Source organism: Staurois parvus, unplaced genomic scaffold, assembly GCF_062004578.1.
Source record: "Staurois parvus isolate SC_StPar_1 unplaced genomic scaffold, SC_StPar_1.0 ptg000058l, whole genome shotgun sequence".
NCBI lineage: Eukaryota > Metazoa > Chordata > Amphibia > Anura > Ranidae > Staurois > Staurois parvus.
Window position 1 is genome coordinate 404,402 of NW_028317854.1, and position 25,830 is coordinate 430,231.

A 25,830-nucleotide genomic window follows, 5' to 3' on the forward strand; every position below is an offset into this window, starting at 1 on the left:
ACAATTCTGTGTCCCTCAGTAACAATTCTGTGTCCCTCAGTAACAATTCTGTGTCTGTCCCTGAGTAACAATTCTGTGTCCCTCAGTAACAATTCTGTGTCCCTCAGTAACAATTCTGTGTCTGTCCCTGAGTAACAGTTCTGTGTCCCTGAGTAACAATTCTGTGTCCCTCAGTAACAATTCTGTGTCCCTGAGTAACAATTCTGTGTCCCTAAGTAACGATTCTGTGGCCCTAAAGTCTCTTTGGCCCTAACTCTGTCCCTAATACAGAGAGGTCTGTCTCTCTTGAATGACTGGAGGCTAATGGAGAATTCTAAGATGGCCGCAATTTATAGCTCGACCATTACACAGTGCTGGCTGGCTGGCTGCTGATTGGCTAATGCGATCACATGTCATGAATGAATGCATTATGGGTCAGCGCGCCTTGTCTGCGCGCCTTCCCAGAGATCCCCGCTCCGTCGCCACACATGTCGCCGCCATTTTTGGAAAATTTCGATTCGATTCCTAAAATTCGAAACGAATTCCACTTCGCCAAGTTCGATTCGCTCATCTCTAGTTATAAAGATATATAACTTGTAGTACTTGTAGTACTTGTATTGTAGTTATACGTTTTATTACTTCATATAAAACCTTTTCACGAGGTAATCAATGTGCAGAAAATGGCTAGATTTAATCAACAATGATCAATATCAGTAGTCCTCTAACAACTGCATTCATCAACTAGTCCAATAATGTTCCAGTCATTTTCATTAGGATTTTTGATTATTTGATTTGGCTGACTTTTTATACCATACAAGGGACAAATACCTTTAGTTTCAAGCAGGACCATTGCTAGATCCTGGAACCCAGGGCATAAGCCCCAGGTCTTCTACTGAGTGCCCTGGGGCTCCTTTGAGATATGGAGATGATACATGTGTTCTAAAGATTTATTTTATTGTATATTCCATCTACTTTACAATCTATCATTTTTTTGTCATCATAATGTAACATTACACTTTTCAGACTAATTCAGTTATGTTAATTTACAAAAAGTTCAAAGTAGTCATCAGGGTATCTTACCAACCCCTCAGAATTTTATTCTCTGTGCCAGAGGTACCCCTGATTTATTAGGACCCTAGAAACATGCTGTGTTCCAAAATTCCTATGTGTAGCATATTTGCGCAATTTTACCTCATCATTTGTTGTAGGAGAACTAAGAATTTATACATACCTGATTTTGCAAATATCGTGCCTGTAGATGATATAGGAATGCGGCCTAGTAAGTTAAAACAGCAACATTAAAACATGAAAACATTACATTCTGACAAAGCAAGGTAAATGTGTACAAAGACATCTATATAATTTTTGATGTATAGTGATCAGCAGATGTTGTGGCATTGCGAAGAAAATAATCCTGAAATCTTCCTAGCTTGCTAGTGTCATGTGATGTGTTATATCCGTAGTTCCTCTCCTCCTTAGTCCACGCTACAAGCACAGGTACTTGGGCCTTAAATATCAAAATGCTTAGGAGCTGAGAAACAATGAAATTAGCTCATTCTGTACAGTGTAAGGCTACTCTCATATGACATTCCAATAACTGTTATGTGATCATCAGATTTTTTAACTGATCAATTTGTAAGGAGCACTGTAAATGTGACTTGTCTACTAAATGGACAGGGGTTAGTATATGAATCTGCTTTGACATACACAGGGCTCCACAGTGGTGGGCACTCTTGCCTTGCATCTTTATGCTATGGGTTGAATTATACCTTGAATACATTCTGCATATGATTTTTTTTTTTGTAGATTAGTGTGAATTTGTGTACTCTGTAGAGCACTGTGTAATTAGTCCATTTTATATAAAAAATGGAATTGGTAACAGTAACAAATTTAGAAATAAACAGGAGGTTTGGGAGATCACAATATCTCTAAAATTATGGTGCTTCGTAGTTGCCCCTCTACCAGGATTAAAAGCAATCCTTCTCTTTCCTATAGTTTTCCCAAAGTTAATGGCATGGCAAGGATTTCCACTGTCCCTGCTGTATTTACTCACAATGGAACATCTTACCAATTCTCTACATAAGAACCCATCAATCCATGGCATAACTCTTGGCGCACCGGAATGTGTGCTTAGGCTTTAATTATTTCAACATATTTACCAATATATTTACCATATATTTCAACATATATACCAATAATTATGAAAGAACTCAAATTGTTTCACAATTTGAGTAACTTTAAAGTAAATCTCTAGAAAATGGAACTTTTAAACATCTCCCTTTCACATTCAGTAGTGTTACCCATACAATATTCTTTCCCTGTTAAATGGCATCCGGAAACACTAAAATACCTAGGGGTACAAATTCCTACAGACATTACATAGTTATCATCCTTAAATTGCACAATGATGCTTAATTTTATCAAATCTGATCTGCACAACTGGCCCACCCAGTCATTTTCATGGTTTGGTGGAAAAAATGTCCTCAAATGGACACTTTATCTGAACTGCTTTACCTTTTTAAAGCTGTTCCCATTTCTCTGCCTAAAGCATTATTACAAAAATTACAATATATAGTCAACACATTTGTTATGGCATACTAGTTGGCCTAGTTGACATTAATGTTGTAAAATGCACAGGGGCGGCAAACATTTTCTATTATAGAACAGTTTTACTTGCTTGTGTATTGGATTCGATATTGGTTTCATCAAGAAGTTCATAAATATTAGGTAATAATTGAATTTTTAACAAATATATAAAAAGTATTCCCAAATATGCACATAAAGTAAATGAAGTTTAGTTAACTTGTGTGGCTAACATTTTCTAAAACATGAGGCAAGAAAGGTAAAAGGGATAGTTACAATAATATAAGCTTTATTTTAACACACAATACAAAAATTAATGAATAGGACCTCCTAGACCTAAATTAAATTAAAATGACAATGCCCCTTCCTTGGTTGCACACATGTGAAAATTAATATTTCATGGTAACCCAACTGCTCACATGTGGTACTTGCAGCCTAACAGGGTCCAGGGGAACTGTTTTTATAATGATCCCTCTTACCTTTCTGGCCTCATATTTTTATAACAATTGAATCTTTAACTGCTCCTTGTCATCCCAAGATCCTTCTTTGGTCAGATACTTTAAAAAGGCATGAACTGAAATACTGATCTCTTTTGACAGCAGCCACTATATGTTGTTGGCTGTGATCGCTTATTTATTTATTTATGTCAGGTACTTGTATAGCGCTGTCAATTTACGTAGCGATTATAAACTTTGTACTTTTTACAATATCAAGACTCATAACTTTCCTTTTAGATGAGTTCTAATCCCAGTGCATTAGCAAAGTTAGTGTTTGGCTTTTGCACAGGCAGTTCTTTTAACTTCAACAAAACCCTAAAACCACAGGTTCATGTACAGTGCTTGCTTTTGGCTCTACGAGGCCCTATGTACTCAACATCAACCTCCACACTGTTCAATCTCTTTCATGTACCCACTATTCCTAACTCATAAAGCTCACATTAAAACTGCATTTCAACTTCAATGGGAAACAGACTGTCAAATATCAGGAAACCTATCTTCATATATGGTGGAGTAGTTCCCTGATTTCTACTTTCTGGGATAAGATATTTTAGATCTGTAATGACTTTTGCCCCACCAATACCCCTAACACTCTGCAGCTAACATAATTCCGTGCCCTTATCTGCTATGCAGTTCGTTCTTATAGCAGCTAGGTAGGTTATTCCAAAACACTGGAAATCTCAAGTCATCCCCCACTTTGGCGGAATGGGTTGAAGCCCTTATTGACATCATATGAATGGAACAGTCGGTTGCACATTACAATAATAAAACGGAATACGTTTAATATACATGGGTACCTGGTGTATACTGTGTATAAAGCATATGTCAAATTCTGAACCCTTCACAATTTACTTTCTGAATTTGATTTAAATGTGTTTGCAGTCCAGGCTGTTCCCTTTCTCCTGCTTGATACACAGGTAAATAGAAAGCATACATGGTCTAACAGGGCGAAGACAGCTAAAAATGAAATGATTTGTGCCAGGACTCAGAAGGAGCAGAAGAAAAAATAAGAATGCATGAAGACTTCTACACATCTAAAAGAGCTGAGTAAGGAGATCCCAGCAATTATGATGGTAGGTATTACCTCATTTAATCTATGGACAAGTACTTTAGCAAAGATTTTAGTATCTGAGTTATTTAGCAAAATAGGACAGTAGGATTCACAATAGAGAGATCACAGCAATAAAACAAAACATCAAACAAGCATGTTAGCTAATTTTTTCTAATAATGAGCCATGTGACGTAAACAATTTTCATTGACCATCACATACTGTGACAGTGCTGTGCCCTGCCACGGTGTAAAAATAGATTATTTTACCCAGGATTGTCATCCTGGCAGGTTGAGGGGCTCCAGGGTGCTTGTGTCATTCAGAGGAAACTGGCTTTTCAGTTCCCCCAGTGCTTTGTAAAACCTGGTTTGGGACCTGGAGCCCAGAGATTTCATAGAGAATTGGGAGGAATGAAACCTCCAATCCTGGGTCCTGGTTTTGGGAACCACCAGCACACTAATTGGGCATGTGTGTGTTGGTCTTTTAGGAGAGACCTGACTATGGTACTGGGCTTCACTCTGACAGACAGAGGAGGTTGTTGTCCAGGAGTCAGGTGGGCTTACAAAGAATAACCCACCAAAGAGCAGATGATACAACTGAATTTTCTTTGAGAATACATGCACAACACTATAGGCCCTGTTCACAATGACGTAAATTTTTAGACCTTGTTCACACTGCCATTGATGCCAAAGTAGATCCAACACAGTGGGGGTTTTACTAAAACTGGACAGTGCAAAATCAGGTGCAACTCTACAAAGAAACCAATTAGCTTTCAGGCTTTATTGCCAGAGCTTAACTGAGCGAGCTGAAGTTGGAAACTGGCTACAATGCACAGCTGCACCACATTCTAAGTGCTCCAGTTTTAGTAAATCTCCCCCAAGTGTTTACACTTCAGGCCATGGAAAGCAATAGGCAGCTGCAACCTGAATACTGCTTATAGTTCCACACCTTACTCCAACCATGGTGTTTGAAGTAAATTATGGGATTTCTCTTATTCTGCATACCATTCATTGTTCTGCCTTATACCATTTGTTCTTCTTTATATTTTTCTTTATTTCTTACTTGAGAATGCACATTAATATAAAAAAAATCAGTACGACTGTTCTTTTTGAAACAACTGGCATTGTGGACTACGACTATAAAATGCTCAAAAATTGCTTGTGTAGTGCTGTTACCATATTTTTAAACTAGACCTTAATACCAGGTACATGGCTGAGATGATGTACTCAAAAGGACAGAAAAGTTAATATAGTTAATCATTTTGGTGATAAAAAACTTACTGGAAGTGCAGGAATAAAAACCAGTACATACTCTTCTGCCATACTGCGAATATAAAAAGCAACAGTCAGATGACAAAATAATACTCTGATGTTTTCATTACCCAGAGCAGACAGAATATTTTGTTTGAAATGTGTGGTAACCACAGTAGAAAGAAGTTACTGTGTTCCAAGGATAAACAGAATATATACCACAAACATAATCGTGATAAGAGATGAAAGAGCATAAGATGCAGCTAAGAAGTGAACACCCAATATACATAAAGGATCAGATTATATTTTGATGGACTGAACCAGTTTAAATGCATGGGCCTCAGGAGTTCTTTCCAGAATTTATAGTAAAAACATGATTCACAATAATTTTTTATACCGAGCCACAGCTAGGTCTTGTCTGAAGAGCAATAGAATGTTCTCAGTATTTATGAACAGTGCCCAACAAGGAAAGCAAGCCAGCAGCAGTACAAGGATCCCACGTTGCATGACAACGCCTATTAACTTTAGATTGGTCCCTCCGAATATCTAGAATTAAAAAAAAAACATAATTTTAAATGAAATCATAATTCTTATGCTACTGTATGTGGGTCTGTTCTCAAGGATCACTAAGTGAACTTATGATCCTGATTTTATGCAGGTCTGCAACTTGTACTCATAGTTATTAGAAGGCCTGAGATATACAGTATTTTTGTATATACACTATATTGCCAAAAGTATTAGGACGCCTGCCTTTACATGAACGTGAACTTTAATGGTATCCAAGTCTTAGTCCATAGGGTTCAATATTGAGTTGGCCCACCCTTTGCAGCTATAACAGCTTCAACTCTTCTGGGAAGGATGTCCACAAGGTTTAGGAGTGTGTTTATGGGAATGTTTGACCATTCTTCCAGAAGTGCATTTGTGAGGTCAGGCACTGATGTCAGACGAGAAGGCCTGGCTCGCAGTCTCCACTCTAATTCATTGCAAAGGTGTTCTATTGGGTTGAGGTCAGGACTCTGTGCAGGCCAGTCAAGTTCCTCCACCCCAAACTCGCTCATCCATCTTTTTATGGACCTTGCTTTGTGCACTGGTGCACAGTTATGTTGGAACAGGAAGGAGCCACCCCCAAACTGTTTCCACAAAGCTGGGAGCATGAAATTGTCCAAATGGTATGCTAACGCCTTAAGAGTTCCTTTCACTGGAACTAAGGGGCCAAGCCCAACACCTGAAAAAAAATCCCACACCATAATCCCCCCTCCACCAAACTTTACACTTGGCACAATGCAGTCAGGCAAATACTGTTCTCCTGGCAACCACCAAACCCAGACACATCCATTGGATTGCCAGACAGAGAAGCGTGATTCGTTACTCAAGAGAACACATCTCCACTGCTCTAAAGTCCAGTAGCGGCGTGCTTTATACCACTGCATTTGACACTTTGCATTGTACTTGGTGATGTAAGGCTTGGATGCAGCTGCTTGGCCATGGAATCCCATTCCATGAAACTCTCTATGCACTGTTGTTGTGCTAATCTGAAGGCTACACAAAGTTTGGAGGTCTTTAGCCATTGACTCTGCAGAGAGTTGGCAACTTCTGCATACTGTGAGCTTCAATATGCATGGACCCCACTCTGACATTTTACGTGGCCTCCCACTTTGTGGCTCAGTTGCTGTTGTTCCCAGTTGCTTCCATTTTGTTATGAAATTTCATGGATGGACTTATTGCACAGGTGGCAACCTATCACAGTACCACACTTGAATTTACTGAGCTCCTGAGAGCAACCCATTCTTTCACAAATGTTTGTAGAAGCAGTCTGCATGTCTAGGTGCTTGATTTTATATACCTGTGGCCATGAAGGTAATTGGAACACCTGAATCCAGTGAATTGGAGGGGTGTCCCAATACTTTTGGCAATGTAGTGTATGTATGGATACCCTGAGCCTTATCCCTTTCTCCTGTGTTGATTGTGCTAAATAAACTCTTTAAATGTGCTAAAGTGACTGGCTTTGTTTTACCTATAAAAAGTGACAGATCCGACCCTGGGAGGTGAAATGCTAGCCCGCCAAGTTGTCTAGGGGTCCTCCTCATCTGCTCAAGGGTAAGGGGGTGCTACACTTTCAAAAGATGAAAGCTGAAGGCTGGAAGTATGTTAAATGTACCTTTTTATTTGGACAAGCCTACGAAAAAGTATTTTAGGATCTCTTCTGTCAACTTTTTATCCTATAAAATCCAGCTCTAGTTCATAATAAAGTACTTAACAGTCAGAGGATATGCTTTAAAATACATTATATATTGCTCTGCCAATGTTTTCCTAGGTATATAAAGAACATACTAGTGCTTCCTAATTAATGTCTTTGATATCTGTACTCCTTACAGTATGTGACACTTACTTGTGATATGAGTGTGTCACATGCTGAAGATAAGCCAAGCCCCACTGAAAGACCAGTGACTGAAATGACCTGTTATAAGACAATATTCATTATACAATGTATGAAGCCAGAATCATTTGTTTTATACACATTGTGCTTAATCAACAATGCAATGAAATGAGATATAAGGATGTTCAAAGTTCTGAAGCCCATAGCAACCAGTTATCCCTTCTTAAAGTGATTGTAAACCCTTAGCTTATAAAACAACCCATTTAATTTAAAATAAAAATGAAAGGCAAAACATTTGTGTACGGATATAAAAAAAATACATTATTTACACCTTTTTTTCCCATTTTAGAAGTGATCACATACTTTCTGTCCTCAGCTACATATGAGCTAGGTGAGGAAAAACAGCAGTGCATTGATCTTCCCAGTGAAAGGCTGAGCAGTGGTGCGTGTCAGGAGGACAGTACACTGAGTCTAGTATAGCTAGACAACTGACCGAGCTGTGCTCTCATGCTTAGTGTGGTCAGTTTTTAATAGGAGAGCAGAGGGGCTGACAGGAACACCAGGGATTTCACACCACTGAAGCAATACAAAGAGAATAGGATACTTTTTTTTTATATAAGTATACAGTACAGCAGGCACATATTAGGAATATGAAATGTTGGGTTTACATATTCTTTAATTGAGTTGACAACAGAAAACTGATATCTGATTGCTACGGGCCCTTTCTTGAAGTAGAATTTAAACTAACACACTATCTTAAAGTAGAACAATAAGCAAAACATTGTTTTTGTTTTGGATGGGAGGAACAGTTATAACCCCTGTCAGGTTTGTTTTCCTCATATGTGTCCCTTTGGGGAGTTTTATCTTTACTTCCTGTGTCGTAGCCAAAACAGGAAGTAAGAGAAAATTAAGGGAATTTCTTGGGGATCTCCAGGTCACCAGAACTAGTGTCCCCATTGGAAAATTTCCCCTCTATTTCTTTTCTGGGGACAACCCAACATTTGGGAGTTTTGTTTACTTTCACTTTCAATTACAAATAGAGAGGGTGAATCTAAAACCTAATAGGTGTTCTAATCCACTGTGTCCAAAGCTAAAAAAAAAAAAAAAAGGCCTTTAGCCATTTTTTAATGAATACGCGTAAAAGTTTTATTTTTTAAATTATTGAATGATTTTGTGAAAATGCAATAAGCAAACCTAACTGCAACAACCTATAGCATGCAGAATTTGAAGTAGAGCTGTACACAAAACTCTTTTGTATAGACTAGGGAAGATTTCCATTCTATGTTAGGTTTTTATAATTGTTGCTATTAGTTTTCTTGTGCTGACATTCAGGTAATTTGTGTGAAATGACGCACCAGTGCTCCAAACGCATACATGACAATTGGTTTCTATTAGCCTTTAAAAATGGCATGTGGATGCTCATTCCCAGTCCCTTCTCACCCAACAATATGTTCAGGATCTCATGCTCATTTGATCTAGGGAAGTGCTCAACTTGAAAACTCTAGAGGGCCTCGAGTGTGGTCTCTGACACTTCCAGAGGGAATAGCAGCAAATTTTCATGTGTTGGAATGTATTGCATGAAGTTAGGCTGTCCTTTTATGGGCTGCAACAAACCTCAATGCCTAAAAAGTCTGATCCTGCTGGACCTTTATAGTGCAACACACACTAAAGACAATGTGGAAGTAAAATAAGCACCATCGTTGGTGTCAGTGACAGTAATAGTAACTTCCAGCCAAGGGTCACTGGTTGCAAAATTAACCCCCAGCATTGGTGTCAGTCTGCACAATAACAACCCCCCGCATTGCTGTCAGTGGATGCAATATTAACCCCCAGTGGTCTTGTCAGTAACTGCAGTAATGACCCCTAGCATTGGTGTCAGTGACCGCAATAATAACCCCCAGCATGTGCCAGTCACCAGGATGACACCCTCAGCAATTGGTGCCAGTGACTGCAATAATCACCAACATCGACGTCAGTGACTGAAAAATAGCACCCATATTGGTGGTCAATGTTATGCTTTTGAAACCCTCCTTCATTGGTAGTCAGCAGCAATGCTGTTACCCCCCCCCCCCCCCCCCCCCCGCATTAATGGCCATTAGCAGTGTTATTTAAATATCCCCCCCATTTGTGGTCAGTGGTAGTGTCAATTAACCCCCCGACCATTATTGGTGGGCAATGGCAGTGTTAATTAACTCCTACTCTACACATTGGTAGTCCATCACAGTCTTAAGGAACCCCTTTCTCTCTGCTTTGGTGGTCAGTTGTAGTGCTGTTAACCTCTTCACCCCCCCACATACACATATTGGTTATCAATGACAGTGTTAGCTAGACCCTCCTCCCTTTATTGATAAGCAGTGACAGAACTGTTAAATCGTTTAACCCTTTCTACAGTACTTGGCAGAGAAAAAGTAAGAGACAAATTAATTACTGTATATACAGCCTAGCTGTATTACAGTAGTAAATTAATATGGTTTAACTGGACTTTAAGTTCACTAAAGGCTTGACCAGCTGAATATAATATAGTTATTTTTGTATAAAGTATGGACTGCAGCAATATTTATATTTGTGAACTTAACAAGAAGAGAAAATTGTCTATACGTAAAATACCTCACAAAACTAAAATAACTCCTACATTTTACTCCCCAATTATTAAAAATGTAGAAGTTTGGCCAAAATGACTTTTTCTAATTTGGTGCAGAATTTGGAAGGGTTAGAACCTCTGATCTGTCCTCTCCTGGGTGGACGTCATATGACTTCTTCCCAGGATCGCGCCTTGCACGTGCCCCATGAGCCACGCTGTGGTGACAGGTCAGCCTCTGCTGGTACCATGTGAATTCTGTGACCAATCACAACAGATCGCATGACAATTGTACACAATGGATGGCTTTCATTCATATCATTTAATGTGTGCTATTGTGTTGATCTTTGTAATTGGTCACAGTGTTCACATGGTACAGACAGGGCCAAGCACAGCCCATCTGTACAATGTCATTAGCTGTGGCCAATCACAGCTAATCACAATAGTGCACACTGAATGAATGGATTTGTTTCAGAAAAAATGGTTGCTTATAAAAGTGATTATCACTATAAGTGTTCATAGTGTGATCACCTCTCCAGAGTAGTATAGTGTTACTATGGTAATACTGTATTGATCTGGTCACAGTATGTAAAAAAATCATTAAAAAAATAGAAAAAGGTAATAAAAATGAAAACAATTTGAACATTTGGGGAATATTTGTACTATCCTAGCATTTTTGGCCTCAAGAAATTAGATGAGGCTATCAGTACATCAGGATTGATACATTTTCACATACTATAGTTTGCAGATGCTATAACTTTCCTACAGATTACATAATATACACTGATTAGGGTTACTTTCACTAAAGAAATGTAGTAATATACATTTTGGCCTAAATTTATGAAGAAAGATGATTTATTTGTACATTTTATAAAGAAAATGAAGAAAAATGTTTTCATTTGAAAAAAAAAGTGGTGATTAAATACCACCAAATGAAAGCTCTATTTGTGTGAAACAAATTCTAAAAATGTATTTTGGGTACAGTGTTGCATGCAGGGGCGTACTGACCATTTGGAAACTTGGGCACTGCCCGAGGGCCGGGGTCAGTAGGGGGCCCCATGAGATGCCCCTGGTACCTTTTTCATAGGCTTTTTTGAGTTTGGGCAAGGACACAGGGGCCCCATGATCCCCTGTTGCCCAGGGGCCCCATGAGTTGTCAGTCCGCCCCTGGTTGCATGACTGCGCAATTGTCAAATATGACAACAGAAAGCTGAAAATTGGCTGGGCAGGAAGGAGGTGAATGTGTCCGTACTGAGGTAGCTAATAGGCAGTCATTTAGGTGCATAAAAATGAGTGACTAGGGGAAAGATAGCTGTGAATTTACTAACCACCAGCAAAATGTAAACTTATGGATCATAAATGTTTAAGCAAAGTAAAACCTGTAAACTTACTGCATTAGCAAGTGTGACAGCATCCAGTTCCACTTTCCCCAGGTGACCACAAAACACAGAGCTGACAATGTTGATGAGAAAACATAGCATCTGAGAAATTATCTGATTGAAGTAAAAGAAGACATTTACTACAAAAGTATACTTCCTTCTGACCTGCATTTCCTCTATTCAGACAGATTTTAATCATGATCCTAAGCATACCACCTCATCAGTGAAGCATGGTGGTGGTAGTGTCATGGTGTGGGCATGTATGGCTGCCAATGGAACTGTTTCTCTTGTATTTATTGATGATGTGACTGCTGACAAAAGCAGCAGGATGAATTCTGAAGTGTTTCGGGCAATATTATCTGCTCATATTCAGCCAAATGCTTCACAACTCATTGGACGCCGCTTCACAGTGCAGATGGACAATGACCCAAAGCATACTGCAAAAGCAACCAAAGAGTTTTTTAAGGGAAAGAAGTGGAATGTTATGCAATGGCCAAGTCAATCACCTGACCTGAATCCGATTGAGCATGCATTTCACTTGCTGAAGACAAAACTGAAGGGAAAATGCCCCAAGAACAAGCAGGAACTGAAGACAGTTGCAGTAGAGGCCTGGCAGAGCATCATCAGGGATGAAACCCAGCGTCTGGTGATGTCTATGCGTTCCAGACTTCAGGCTGTAATTGACTGCAAAGGATTTGCAACCAAGTATTAAAAAGTGAAAGTTTGATTTATGATTATTATTCTGTCCCATTACTTTTGGTCCCTTAACAAGTGGGAGGCACATATGCAAACTGTTTTAATTCCTACACCGTTCACCTGATTTGGATGTAAATACCTTCAAATTAAAGCTGACAGTCTGCAGTTAAAGCACATCTTGTTCGTTTCATTTCAAATCCATTGTGGTGGTGTATAGGGCCACAAATTGTGTAGATGTCCCAATATTTATGGACCTGACTGTATATGGCCTTGTTTTGAGGTGATCCCATGATCCCAGTACCATTCTTTTCAGCAGCTGATTCCCTGCAATGAAAAAGTGATCCAAGCAGCTATACATTTTTTACAGGTGGCAGAATGGGGTCCCAGATCAAAATCTGACTGGCAGCATCAGTTGCTATAGAAAAAGGAACTGACATAGTTCCACCCCTCTGTAGATCAGAAACCAGAAGTGACAAAAATGTAATCACTTCCAATCTCAGTTTGTTTGTTTACAAGCCATTACCTGCTTGGAAAGCATCTGACCAAACCGATCTCAGTTTGGTTAGATGCATTGGAAGTAGGGTTGCACTAATACTGGTATTGTTATCAGTTCTGATACTAAGTATTTGCATGAGTATCGGTACTGGCGCAAATGCTCTGATCCCTGAAACGATAACTTCAGGCTCAGTTCTTTCAGCAGGATTCCCCTGTTGACAGCTGAAATGTCAATTATAAAAAAAAAGCCTGAAAAAAAAAGCACCAGCAATTACCGGTTGTAAAGGAGTGAGACTTTAACAACCCATGACTCAGCTGTTCATACTGATTTTTTATTTTGTTCATTTCTAGTTTATAAACTATTGATAATTAAAAAACGATTTTGTTTTTGTTGCTTTGTTCGTAATAATTTCACACTGTGGCAGCACGAGGCCATGCTACTGTCTGATTAGACAGTTTAGGCTTTAGAGGGAAGCTCAGGGCTCCCGTTTTGGAGACACCTCCCAGGGTGGGAGGCAGAAGGTGCTGGTATGCACTGACCTGTGCAGGTCAGGACAGAGAAAGGCACAAGCCTGTAAGGAAGACAGTCCATTAGGAACAGAGCAGCTGGGATGCTGTTGAAAGGACACAGAGCTGAATATTGAAGTACAGCGGTTAGTGCACGAGCCCTGGATGTGTTAAATGGCCAGGAGAACCAACACTGCTAAGCTGTGCTGCAAAGCTGCATAAAGAGCCAGGAGGCTGAATATTGTTTTCTGTTTCATATTGATGGTGAGAATCCCCTGTTTGGGAAACCTTTTTTTGTGAACTTCTGTTTGTTTTAAATAAAAGTAGACAGAAAAAAATGCTGTTTGATCCTGACTCTTCCCTTCTTCCAGTGTCCCCCTCTTGTCTCCTGATAAGACATATCATGTGGAGGCACTCTGCACATGCTCAGTTTGGTGTGTGTATTGCTAGAGAGGTTTTTGGGGTTTTTTTTGGAAAGTGCATGTGATCAGCACAGGGCCAATCAGCACTGTCCAGACAGAGGCTTTTGCATCCTTCTTGAGCAGAAAGAAAACTCTTCCTACAAGTTTTAACCAGGACTCTGCTGAACACTGATAGAAGTCCCAAGACTGCTCTAACTGGTGGTGAGAAAAGGTATTTAGCAGTTTTTTATCTGAACTAATTGCATTTCTATGTTCTGTGTACTGTGGGAGAGCAGATAGAGTGAATGCAAAAATCTAAAAATTGCTGTGGTCCATAAGGGGTGAATAGGGGTGATTGCCGACATAGTTAAGGAAAAGGGCCACTGCAGTTTCCCTGCTGTCAGCTGAAGTGTAAAAAAAACAGTTGCTGGCAGGTATCAGTAATTGGTATTGGAGATTATAAAAAAAAAGTATCAGTACTCGTACTTGCTCTAAAACAAAATGGTATCAGTGCATCCCTAATTGGAGGCCAGAAGAGAGATCTGGGATCTAAAACACCCAAGATCTCTCCATAAAGAGGACCTGTCATGGCCCTTGCTATCAAATTTAAAGTGTGACATGTTAGATTAGATATGTGACATGTGACATGTTAGTGTCTATTTACTCGGTGTAACATCATCTCTTAGATTTTACCAAAAAAAAAGTATTATATTCTGTTTGTGTGCACCAAATATCATTAAAGTGTAATTTTTCTTTAAAAATTGCATTTAAAAAAACGACGCCCAAATATCGTGCAACATAAACAACTATTTTGTTCTCAAGAGCCTCTGCTTAAAACATGAAAAATGTTTGGGGGGCTAAGTAATTTTCTAGCAAAGAAATGCTGATTTTTTACATGTACACTGCTCAAAATGATTAAAGGAACACTTTGAAAACACATCAGATCTTAATGGGGGAAACTATCATGCTGATTGTCTATAGTGATAAAGACTGAGTAATGTGTTAGGAAGGTAAGGATGCCCCCCCCAAAAAAACTGGCCCTAGTATGTATGAATGCGAGTTAGGGACTTTAGATTGCACATTCCTTGAGGGTTAGGGACTGATTTGAATGTAATATATATATATATATATATATATATATATATATATATGTGTGTGTGTAAAGCACTGTGTAAATTGATGGCGCTATATAAGTACCTGAAATAAATAATAATTTCAACCAATAAGCTGCAGACTTCATTCTCACCCTGTATCTTGGTGTTAGTTCCAAGGCTTTGAAAAATCTACTGGAGGGGTGGAGTAGATCCACAGTACTTACAAGTATCTAGCAGAGGCTACACATGCTGTCAAAATTTTTCTGAGCTTCCCTGACATACTCCAGAAGTCCAGAAGCATACACAAAAAGTACACTTGTTAGTAGTGTGTACAACTAACCCACCCCTTCCTGCTTCCCACACCTTTCCATTGGACTTTTATTTGATGGGTCACCTAACTGGCCATTTGGAGGGTACAAGAGGTCGTGGGGGGAGGCACCTCAGATTTCTAGGAAGTGGCAGTATTTGCATATTAAGCATATTATTTACTATTACAGCTGATATAATGTGTGAAAGTAAACCTGCTGGTCTAAGAATTAAAAGTAGTTGTTCCCCAGTATTTTTGTGCATTTTACCAGGCAACCAGAAAATATTTCCCTTTACAGTCATGCATCCATTTCTGAAGGACAAACATCAGCAAACAAAATGACCAAAGGGAGCTAAGGGATGCAGAGTTTTAGAAATGTTTGTTTCCTGTTGAGAGGAGAGCTGAACAAATTAGGGGCACAAGTCTGACAAGATAAATTCTTCAAAATACATCTGGAGACCAGCAAACTGCCTAGAATGCATGTGAGAAAGTGCTGATATCTGATTTTTATAAATCTATCTTTATCATTTTTGCCACCACTTCATCCCACAGCTGCAATGACCCATACACAAAATGTGGGACCTGCAGGCAAGTGCCATTAATCTTAATGGCACGGCTCCCACACTGGAAATTGGAACTACACTTTAGTGTTGTTCCCAGTGTGGGCTGTGATTTCTGAAAAGGCGTAGGGACCTTTTCCCTGCATTTTGCAAGGTACAGCAGCCCATCCAAATGAATCGGCTGTTGTGCCGCAGTCCGTAAAGTGGCCTTAGTCTTATACAGTACTTTTCTGCACAATCTTCAATCTTTTGCTATCCCTCATAGACATGGTGCATATTTTACTTTTATAAAGAATGTTCTCTAAGGGTTCAGAATGATTGAGGTTAAGAAGAGAAATTCACTCAAGGTAGATTTGTCTTCCCTAGAGCATTCAATATTTTGATTCTTGGGGCAATTCAAGCCAAGGAGAACCTGGTATCAACCAACCACAAGCATTGGTAATGCAGATGGAATTTTTGTTGCAGTGTTTCCCCCTGGCTAGACATCTTTATGTGGAGTTATTTATCATCATAATTTAAATACATAATTGATTCGCAAGAAACAATCACTTACCAGAGGTCCTGCTAATCCACATTGCTGCTTAATCTCCTCTATTGGGCTACTTGGGACAACCAGATGTATCTTTTGAAGGATAAAGCGACCACTATTTTGCAGTAGTTGGAGAATTTGCTGGGCAATTCCATTTCCTTGATTTCCTATATGGTGGCTATCATGCTCCATCTGAATACAATCGCTAGAATAAATTCCCTAAAATGTGCTGTGGCTTGAAAACATCAGATGTATTAATTAACAAAGATACATTATCTATTATAGCAGTTTGCCCTACTGCTTGTCACACAAGAAGCAGAATCTGGCATAAATGATCTTGAAATCAGGCCAGGTAGGGAACTTAGATGGACAGTGGAAATCGGCGTGTACAGATAAACAGTCATCATTAAGTCCTCATGCACACTAGACATTTTTACAGCTGCTGTTTTTGGCTTTTGCCATTTTATTCTACAGCCAGTAAACTCCCCAGCATGTTATCCTATGTGTCCATGCACACATAGGCTTTAATCAACGTTTTTTGGCAGGGACATCTTTTGGCTGGAAAAACCCCCCAGAACTAGTGGATTTCTAGAGGAGTTTTTTAGCTGTAAAAATGCTCCAATGCTGGTAAACGCGTCAAAACACAGAAAACCAGCATTTTTGGGTGTTTTTTTGAGGCAAAATGTTTTTTTTGGTGTAAAAAAAACACTTAAAAAGCAGAAAAACATGGCTAAACCCTAAAAAATTTGGTAAAACTTGCATTTTTAAAGTGACTTCATAAAGCTAATGCTACTGGCGTTTTTAAATGCCCAGTGTGCATGAGAACTTATCTATAGATTAGGAAACTGTATACCAATAGACCACTTATAAGAGAAGTTCTCCTAAATACCACTTTCAGTTGTTTGGGGAATATCTGAGCAAAACACTTTTTGGTACCAGTGTCCCATTCTTTTTAAATTTCCTTAGTCTTTATCATTAGGTTATATCATTCAAAAAGGGCTATTATTCATCTCCTTTTTCTTTGTGCAGGTACAGTGAAGGAAATAAGTATTTGATCCCCTGCTGATTTTGAATGTTTGCCCACTCACAAAGAAATGATCAGTCTAAAAATCGATTGGTAGGTGTATTTTAACACTGAGAGACAGAATAGCAACCAAAAATTCAAAAGAAATGCATGTCTAATAAATTATGCATTGATTTGCATGTTCATTCAGCAGGATTACTGGCTACCAGGTGTCTTTCATAAAGGTAACAAGCTGAGATTAGAAGCAGTCTCTTAACGGGAGTGCTGCTAATCTCATTTTGTTGCCTGTATAAAAGACACCTGTCCACAGGACAAATCAAACAATCAGATTCCAAACTCTCCACCATGGGAAAGACCAAAGAGCTGTCCAAGGATGTCAGGGACAAGCTTGTAGACCTTCACTGTATAATAACTGTCCATTTTCCATCTCCAATAAAACTTAATACACTCTGTCTACCCCACATGCATTTAGTTTCAATGCCTGTCTCTCTTATATTCCTTCATACAAGCAATTATGGTGGTAGCTAAAAAAAAGGTTTTTTGGTATCCTTGGTCCATGCTTTACAATGACAGCTTTGGAACGTTACTAAACCGTTACAGCCAGTTGGTTTTTATAAGGTTTCTGTAATGATTATCTTATCTCACGTTAATTGTTAGATCCAAGACAGCTATGCTTTCCAAATTTAAGGCTGTAGTAAATTCCAAGTTTAGAGCAACATAGTTAAGTGACTTCTTTCAAAGCTTCCTATGTCCTTTCTCAGATGCATAGATGATATTTTATATGACCTTTGTTCTTACAAATAAAAATGATCAGATTTCTAAATCAGCATGGGGTATCCAAAGAGACAACATGGCAATACCTACCAGCATTTTGGCTTGCTTTGATTGAATCCACAGATGAAGCCATACAATAAGGGATGAGTCAGCTTCAGCTTGAACTACTGTGTTCTGTAAACAACAGGTTTTTTTACAACAAAGAAGACAAAGGGAGACTTTTGAAAAGAAGCCTAAAACCTCCTTTTGCTGGCTGGATTAAATACTACACAGAACACTATATAAGATTCATGCTCAATATTTCATATCTACCTGATTTTTTTTTATTTTAGTTTTGCCCATCATAACTAAAGAAAAAAAAATAGGAAACCACTATATGTTCCCTTTTTGGCCCTGGGCATTAATAATAAAGAGTCTCCAAAGTTCACTTTCAACTGTGAACTGTATACAAAATCCTTGTGCAGGCCCTGCGCATGAGTGCCACTGAACCAGCCTTTATACAGGTAGGTTACTGTGCCTGTACCTGCTGCCCGCTCACAGTATATTTACTGTGAGCAGTCGGCAGGTGGTTTACCACTTGTCTATACTGGGCACTTATACCCCCTTCCTTACCAGGCCAATTTTCAGCTTTTAGCGCTATTGCACTTTGAATGACAAATGCGCGGTCATGCAACATTATACCTATATGAAATGTTTATCATTTTTTTCTCACAAATAGAGCTTTCTTTTGGCTGTATTTAATCACTGCTGGGGTTTTACTTTTTGCACTATAAACAAAAAAAGAGCAAAAATTTTGAAAAAAAAAGTTTCTTTGTTTCTATTAAATTTTGCAAACAGATAATTTTTCTCCTTCACTGATGTGTGTTGATGAGGCTGCACTGATAGGCAGCACTGAAGGGCACTGATAGGCGGCACTGATAGGCAGCACTAATGAGGTGGCACGGATAGGCGACACTTATAGGTGGCACTGATAGGCAGCACTGACTGGCGGCACTGCTGGGCTACACTGATGGGCACAGGTGGGCGGCACTGCTGGACACAGGTGGGCACTGATTGGCACTTGTGGGCGGAACTGGTGGGAGGCACTGCTGGGCACCGATCATCAGAGCCCTGATGATCGGTGCTGATCCCTGCTCTGACAACTGTCGGTTCTAGGCAGTATTTTCCTCACGCTCTGACAGCATGAGGAAAGTGCAGCCGAGGACCGGAAATTGCATTTCCCGGTGATCATTGTGTCATTGAACATGGCTGATCACATGGTAAAAAGCTGCTGTGATTGGCCTCTTACCACATCACGTGATCAGCTGGGTCCTTAGGACACAGCGATCATGGAGATCGCCGGGAGTGCGCCCCCGGGGGAGCGCAGGAGAGCGAGTTCTGGAAGGACTTCATATGACATCCTCCCAGAACTGGCCAGCTGCAGTGCATCTGTCATTCAGCTATCTGCGGTCGGCAACTAGTTATGTTAATATTTAGGCAAAACTTCTTTTTGTTAGTTTTGGATCTGGGAGACACAATAGGAAGTGACAATTGTCATCAAGACAGGTGTCCCTATTTCATGAGTGCAGGAAGTCTGTGGACAATTTTACACCATATGTGGCCTCACAAACCTGTGTGCACGACGCCTTACACTTTTAAGTATTTGGGGGTAGGTTTCCTCCTTCTTTTTTAAAACATCTATGCCAAGCTCAAGACTGGAATCAACAATGCCTATTATTCTTTGGGCATTTTCTCCCTAAACTTAAAAAAATTCCAGGTGCAACCAGCTGTGCATGCCAATCTATACACATCTATAAGTCACATATAAAAATTAAAGCTTTCATTGTTACCTACATTTAATGCTTTTCAACTTTCTGGTACATTAAGGCACTGGTGACGTAGCCAGGGCCTGACAGGTGCCCCCTGGGATGGTTATGTCACTGTGCTTCGTAGGGAGCTGTTGTATGCAAATTGTAAGGTCTTGCCCCAGATCTCATACAGTGTACCTGCAATGTGCTGTTGTCTAATAACTAAGAACATAGCACCAGATCTCTTATGGTGCATATGCTTAATCTCAAGATAAATTAGACCTGGCATGGTTTGCTATAGAACAAAAATACACCACACCAGATCTTGTACTGTGTATGTGTGAGGTCAGGTACAGATGTCATTGGCAGGCTAGCACAGAATACGAATGAACTAGCTGCCAATTATGCTTTTTTTTATTGGTGGCAAGGGTTTCCCATTTATTGTGGGAGGGGAGGTCAGACCACAGATTAGGCAGAAACCATAGAATAAATGAGCAAGCCACTATTAAAATGTATTGTTTTTAAAATGCTGATTGTATTCAGAGGTGTAACTAGAACCTTCAGGGCCTCTGTGCAAGAAACCATGGCCTGGTTGCGAGTGCGACCGCTGAGACCCTGGTGGTTCAGCCACTGGTGTCAGTAGTTTTTTTATTTTTGTTATTTTATTTCGTTATTATGTTTTTACCATTTTATGTTATCATTATTATTATTTTTTTTACAATATTATTTTTTTATTATGTTTTCCAGTTTTTTTGGAGCCCTGTTGGGGGTTTTGGTGAGATATCAGAGGTCTAAAACAGACCTCTGATGTTCCACCTTTGAGAGAGAGAGGAGATTGAATACACAGCCCTCAATCTCCGTAGCCTCAGCTGCACAGAATTAATGGACAGGAATATCTCTGTCCAGAGCTTCCTGTTCATTCACAAACTGAAACACAGTTTACTATGCTTCATTTATGAATAGCCAGAAGCAGTGATTGATACTGATCACAGACTCTGTCTATTCAGAAAAGGAAAGGGATAGTATGTGAAGCATAGACTCTGATCACTTTTTTTCTTTTTTTTTTAAGTCCGCAAACGTGCAAACTAGAACGAAAAAACCCGTAAGTGATCAAAAAAAGTGCAAGTGCGAACACCACACGAAAAAGTGCACTTAGGGGTGTGCTTTAGTCCTACCCCCAAAGGGGTTGGACCACTACCCTGATCCCCCGGGGCACGAAGCTCCTGACAGGGACAAGGTTCCCATTTGGTCCTCCTGGCCAAAAGGCCTGGTGGACCACCGTTCCTTATGGCCAGCCGAAGCCGGACATCCAGTACTTGGTCAGGGGGCTCTCCCAAAGAGAAAACCCCCTAGGGATCAGGGGAGGAAGGAACCAAAAGGCCACACATCCTCCCCCTAGACTTCAGGGTAGGCCCAAGGACCCACACCCTACCATCCAGTGAAAACACACGCATAAGCAAAGAAAAAGTGACAAAACGTGGGAGGTGTTAAATTAAATAAATAGAAAATAAAAAAGTGGTACCGTGCCAAATTGTGCACAGACCAGGCCCTGAGGCCTGTAGCAAAAATTGCCCTGGACTTAGCCAAAAGGCCTGGTCCTTAGGGCGCTGTGCAAAAAGAGTGTAAAAACAGTGACCTTGTGCCATCTTCACACAGTGGGGTCCCACACCCAGGTGTTACTAGTGGCACCCCTGAGGGCGTCTACTCAGGGGGCACTGAGTTTGCGGACTTTCTGCCTTCTCAGCCCCTGGCCAGACTAAGGTAGATCCGTCCAAATCAGGAGGTACTGGGTCCTTCCAGTCTTCTCGGGGGAATTACTCCCAGGGCCCCAGCTTAACTCGTGGCGCTCCCCAGTTTCTGTCCCCCCGGTACTAGCCTTGCAGACCCCCATCATACCAGTGAGGGTACTATACAACAGCCATCCGCGCAAAGCTAGAATGGCCGGGAGCACCCCCACTGTACACTGATAAGAACAGATACTACACTTGATCTTAGCCAAAAGGACTCTGATCACTATATGTCGGGTCAAGTTTGCCGCGGGTGCAGAGCAAAGCATCGCAGACAAGAAATATAAACAAACCCATCCGCTGCCTATTGCAGCTTAGGGGGAGGGACTCAACTGCGTTTTTTTTCCGCCCCCCAATCACAAGTCTAAATAAGACCTAAAACCTTCAACAAAGCTTGCTGAAAGCCCTGCAAATGCTTTGTCAAAGCTTGTTGTTCACACTGCTCTTATACAAGCTAAAGCTCATATGAAACAGGGTTAAAAGCATCAACAAAGCTTGCTGAAAGGTTAATGCTTACTGTTCACACTGTTCCTATCCAAACTGAAATCTGTGTAAAACAAACCTTACAATCTGAGTAGGACATGTTAAGTAATAAAAGTCCGTCTGGGATGCAGCCAGCAAATACACTATCCCCAGCGTTACTTACAATCAAAAGATCAAAATAAAATGCATGAAGATGGTCATACCATTGAAACGATTTGGGAAGTAAGAGAACGCAAGCATTGTTAGTCCAGTTGCCTGGGGTTACCACCAAAGCGATCTGGCCCTTGATGCAAATACCTTGGTGACACTTCATATTTTATGCTTATTCTTTCAAAACTACATGTGAGTCATTTTTTATAAAAGCATAGTGATCCTATAGGGTAGCACAGTGGCTAAATGGTTAGCACTTCTGCCTGGTAGTACTAGGGTCATTGGTTCAAATCCCAACCACAGTACCACCTGCCTGGAGTTTGCAAGTTCTCCCTGTGCCTGCATGGATTTCCATCCACACTCCAAAGACATGCTGCTAAGTTCATTGGCTCCTGTCTAAATTGGCCCTAGTATGTGTATGTATGAATGTGACTTAGGGTCCTTAGATTGTACACCCCTTGAGGGTTAGGGACTGATGTGAATGTACAATATATAAATGTAATAGTGCTGCATAAACTGATGGCACTATATAAGTACCAGCAATAAATTAATATTAAGAGACTTTTGTCCTTTTTATTATATCAACTTTTCAGCCATATTCCTGCAGATCCAGTGCCCCAGCACAGCAGTGGATGCTACCAGGAGAAACAAAGAAGACAAAGTGAAGCTACACTGTCTATGGTGGATAGAGGCACATCACAGACTCATCTGCATTCTGATATAAGGATTTCCCTGTTCTTCATATATGTATGTGTATATGTATATATATATCAGGGTGGATAAAAATCAATGTTTTTTTTTTAAAAATCTGATTTTTTTTATTTAAATTGGATTTTTTAATTTAAATCGGATTTTTTAAAATAAAATGCTTTTTGAGGAAAATATAATACCATCCAAAGGTTATTCCATCATGAAATAAAGATTAGTTTTTTAATTATGTAGAATAAGGCTGTATATGTTTAATTTTTTTGGTAAATAAATTCCATTAATCCATTCACAATGTCAGGCTCTTCCAGAGGTTTTTGTAAGATTATTGGGCAGTTTCTCTGCCTACAAGATATTATCACAGATGCTTGGTTTACTTTTGCAGTTCTCAAAACTGAATTTGACTCAGCGGAGATCACATGCCTCTTCTTCACAGCAAAAATGTTATAACATGAACAGAGTTAGAAAAAGACCTTAATCCTAACTTCTACAAACCTATGCATACAGAATCAACCCCTTCAGTGCTAAATTTCAAGAAGTTCAGTGAATAGAATAGAAACAATATTTTTCTGATTGTTTGGAGTGGAATAGATCTGCACAAGAAGAAAGTGAAACTAAGTGTGAGGAGGAAGGGGCTGACAGTCTACGTTTCTTAAAATATATATATTTTGTTCAGCCAAATTAGTTAACAAACATGGATGTTTAAGCAAATAACATATGCTGGAATGTTATTGTTTCAGCTGAATAAATCTATTTAAATTGTTATTATTAAGGTAATGACTATTTTTCTCCTTCCTAAGTACAACAGAAAAGTTGTCCAAATATGAAAGATTAACCTATTAAACTGGGGATAAAAAAACTAATATGAAAAGTTGTTATTCTAAAAATCTTCATCTACTTGCATATTAAAGTTATACCAGCAAGAATTAGTCTTTATGTAGAAAACTAGGATTTAAATCAAGCCTTACTGACTAGAGATTTAAATCGTGATTTAAATCAGTTTGATTTAAATCAAATCCACCCTGATATATATATATATATATATATATATATATATATATACACACGTGATTTTGTATTTCCGCCATTGGCAGCTTCAGCTGTTGATCTCCGGATCCCATGGACACAGCTGATCACATGACTAGGTAAAAGGCCAATCACAGCGGCCTTTTACCATTGTATTTACAGCTGTGTCCATGTAAATACAAATGCCGTTTATCGGCAGCACTTTCTTGACGCTGTCACAGCGTGAGGAAAGTACTGTTGATAACCGGGAAATGTCACAGAGGACATCTGCACTGATGATCAGGGCACTGATGATCAGTGCCGCCCAGCAATGTCGCTCTGCAGTACCACCCACTAGTGCCCAGCAGTGTTGCCCATTAGTGCCACCCATCAGTGCCCAGCAGTGCTGCCTGTCACTGGCCAGCAGTGCAGCATCATCAGTGCCTTCTCATCAATGCCCACCAGTGCCGCCTATCCATGCCACCTCATCAGTGCCACCTATCCATGCCACCTCATCAGTGCCCATCATTGCAGCATCATCAGTACCTTCTCATCAATGCCCACCAGTGCCGCCTCATCAGTGCAGCCTATCACTGCCCATCAGTGCCGCCTATCCGTGTCACCTCATCAGTGCCCATCATTGCAGCATCATCAGTGCCTCCTCATCAATGCCCACCAGTGCCGCCTCATCAGTGCAGCCTATCACTGCCCATCAGTGCCGCCTATCCGTGTCACCTCATCAGTGCCCATCATTACAGCATCATCAGTGCCTCCTCATCAATGGCCACCAGTGCCGCCTCATCAGTGCAGCCTATCACTGCCCATCAGTGCCGCCTATCTGTGTCACCTCATCAGTGCCCATCATTGCAGCATCATCAGTGCCTCCTCATCAATGCCCACCAGTGCTGCCTCGACAGTGCCACCTCATCAGTGCAACCTATCAGTGCCGCCTATTTGTGCCACCTCATCAGTCCCATCTGTCAGTGTCCATGAGTGCAGAATCACCAGTGCCTCCTCATCAATGCCCACCAGTGCCACCTCATCAGTGCTGCCTATCCATGCCACCTCATCAGTGCAGTCTATCAGTGCCCATCAGTGCTGCCTATCCATGCCACCTCATCAGTGCCCATTAGTGCTGCCTATCGCTGCTCAGCAGTGCAGCCTCGTCAATGCACGTGAGTGAAGGAGAAAAAAATACCTGTTTGCTAAATTTTTTAATAGAAACAAAGAAACACTTTTTTTTCAAATTTTTTGCTCTTTTTGTTTATAATGCAAAAAATAAAAACCCCAGTTTGCGCGTAAATACCACAAAAAGAAAGCTCTATTTGTGTGGAAAAATTTGGTAACAATTTCATATGGGTACAATGTTGCATGACCGCGCAATTGTGTGACAGCGCTGAAAGCTGAACATTGTACTGGGCAGGAAGGAGGTAAAAGTGCCTGGTAGACAAGTGGTTACAATGTGCCCATAGAGGTGGGTGAGGTATCTCCATAGCTGGCATTACATAAGGTCTGGACATGTCTGAACACTGTTCCACACACAGTGAGGGGAGGGCTCAGCCCCATTATCCTGCCCCCGGTACGGAAGTGGTTACAATGTGACCATAGAAGTGGGTGAGGTATCTCCATAGCTGGCATTACATAAAGGTCTGGTCATGTGTGAACACTTCCACACACAGTGAGGGGAGGTCTCAGCCCCATTATCCTGCCCCCGGTACGGAAGTGGTTACAATGTGACCATAGAAGTGGGTGAGGTATCTCCATAGCTGGCATTACATAAAGGTCTGGTCATGTGTGAACACTTCCACACACAGTGAGGGGAGGTCTCAGCCCC

The 25,830-nt window shown here is 40.3% G+C and overlaps 1 protein-coding gene across 1 annotated transcript in view; it reads right to left on the minus strand.

Moving 5' to 3' along the window:
* The window catches only part of LOC149469838 (multidrug and toxin extrusion protein 2-like), a 47,408-nt gene extending 30,935 nt beyond the window's left edge, over positions 1-16,473 (minus strand). Inside the window, exons 1-6 of the mRNA XM_089668519.1 lie at positions 16,306-16,473; positions 11,705-11,806; positions 7,748-7,816; positions 5,756-5,904; positions 5,389-5,431; positions 1,211-1,255 (exon numbers count right to left, since the gene is read on the minus strand). Coding sequence (XP_089524645.1) covers positions 1,211-1,255; positions 5,389-5,431; positions 5,756-5,904; positions 7,748-7,816; positions 11,705-11,806; positions 16,306-16,473 — 576 coding nt within the window. The remainder of the gene's footprint in view (positions 1-1,210; positions 1,256-5,388; positions 5,432-5,755; positions 5,905-7,747; positions 7,817-11,704; positions 11,807-16,305) is intronic.
* Positions 16,474-25,830: the final 9,357 nt, after the last annotated feature.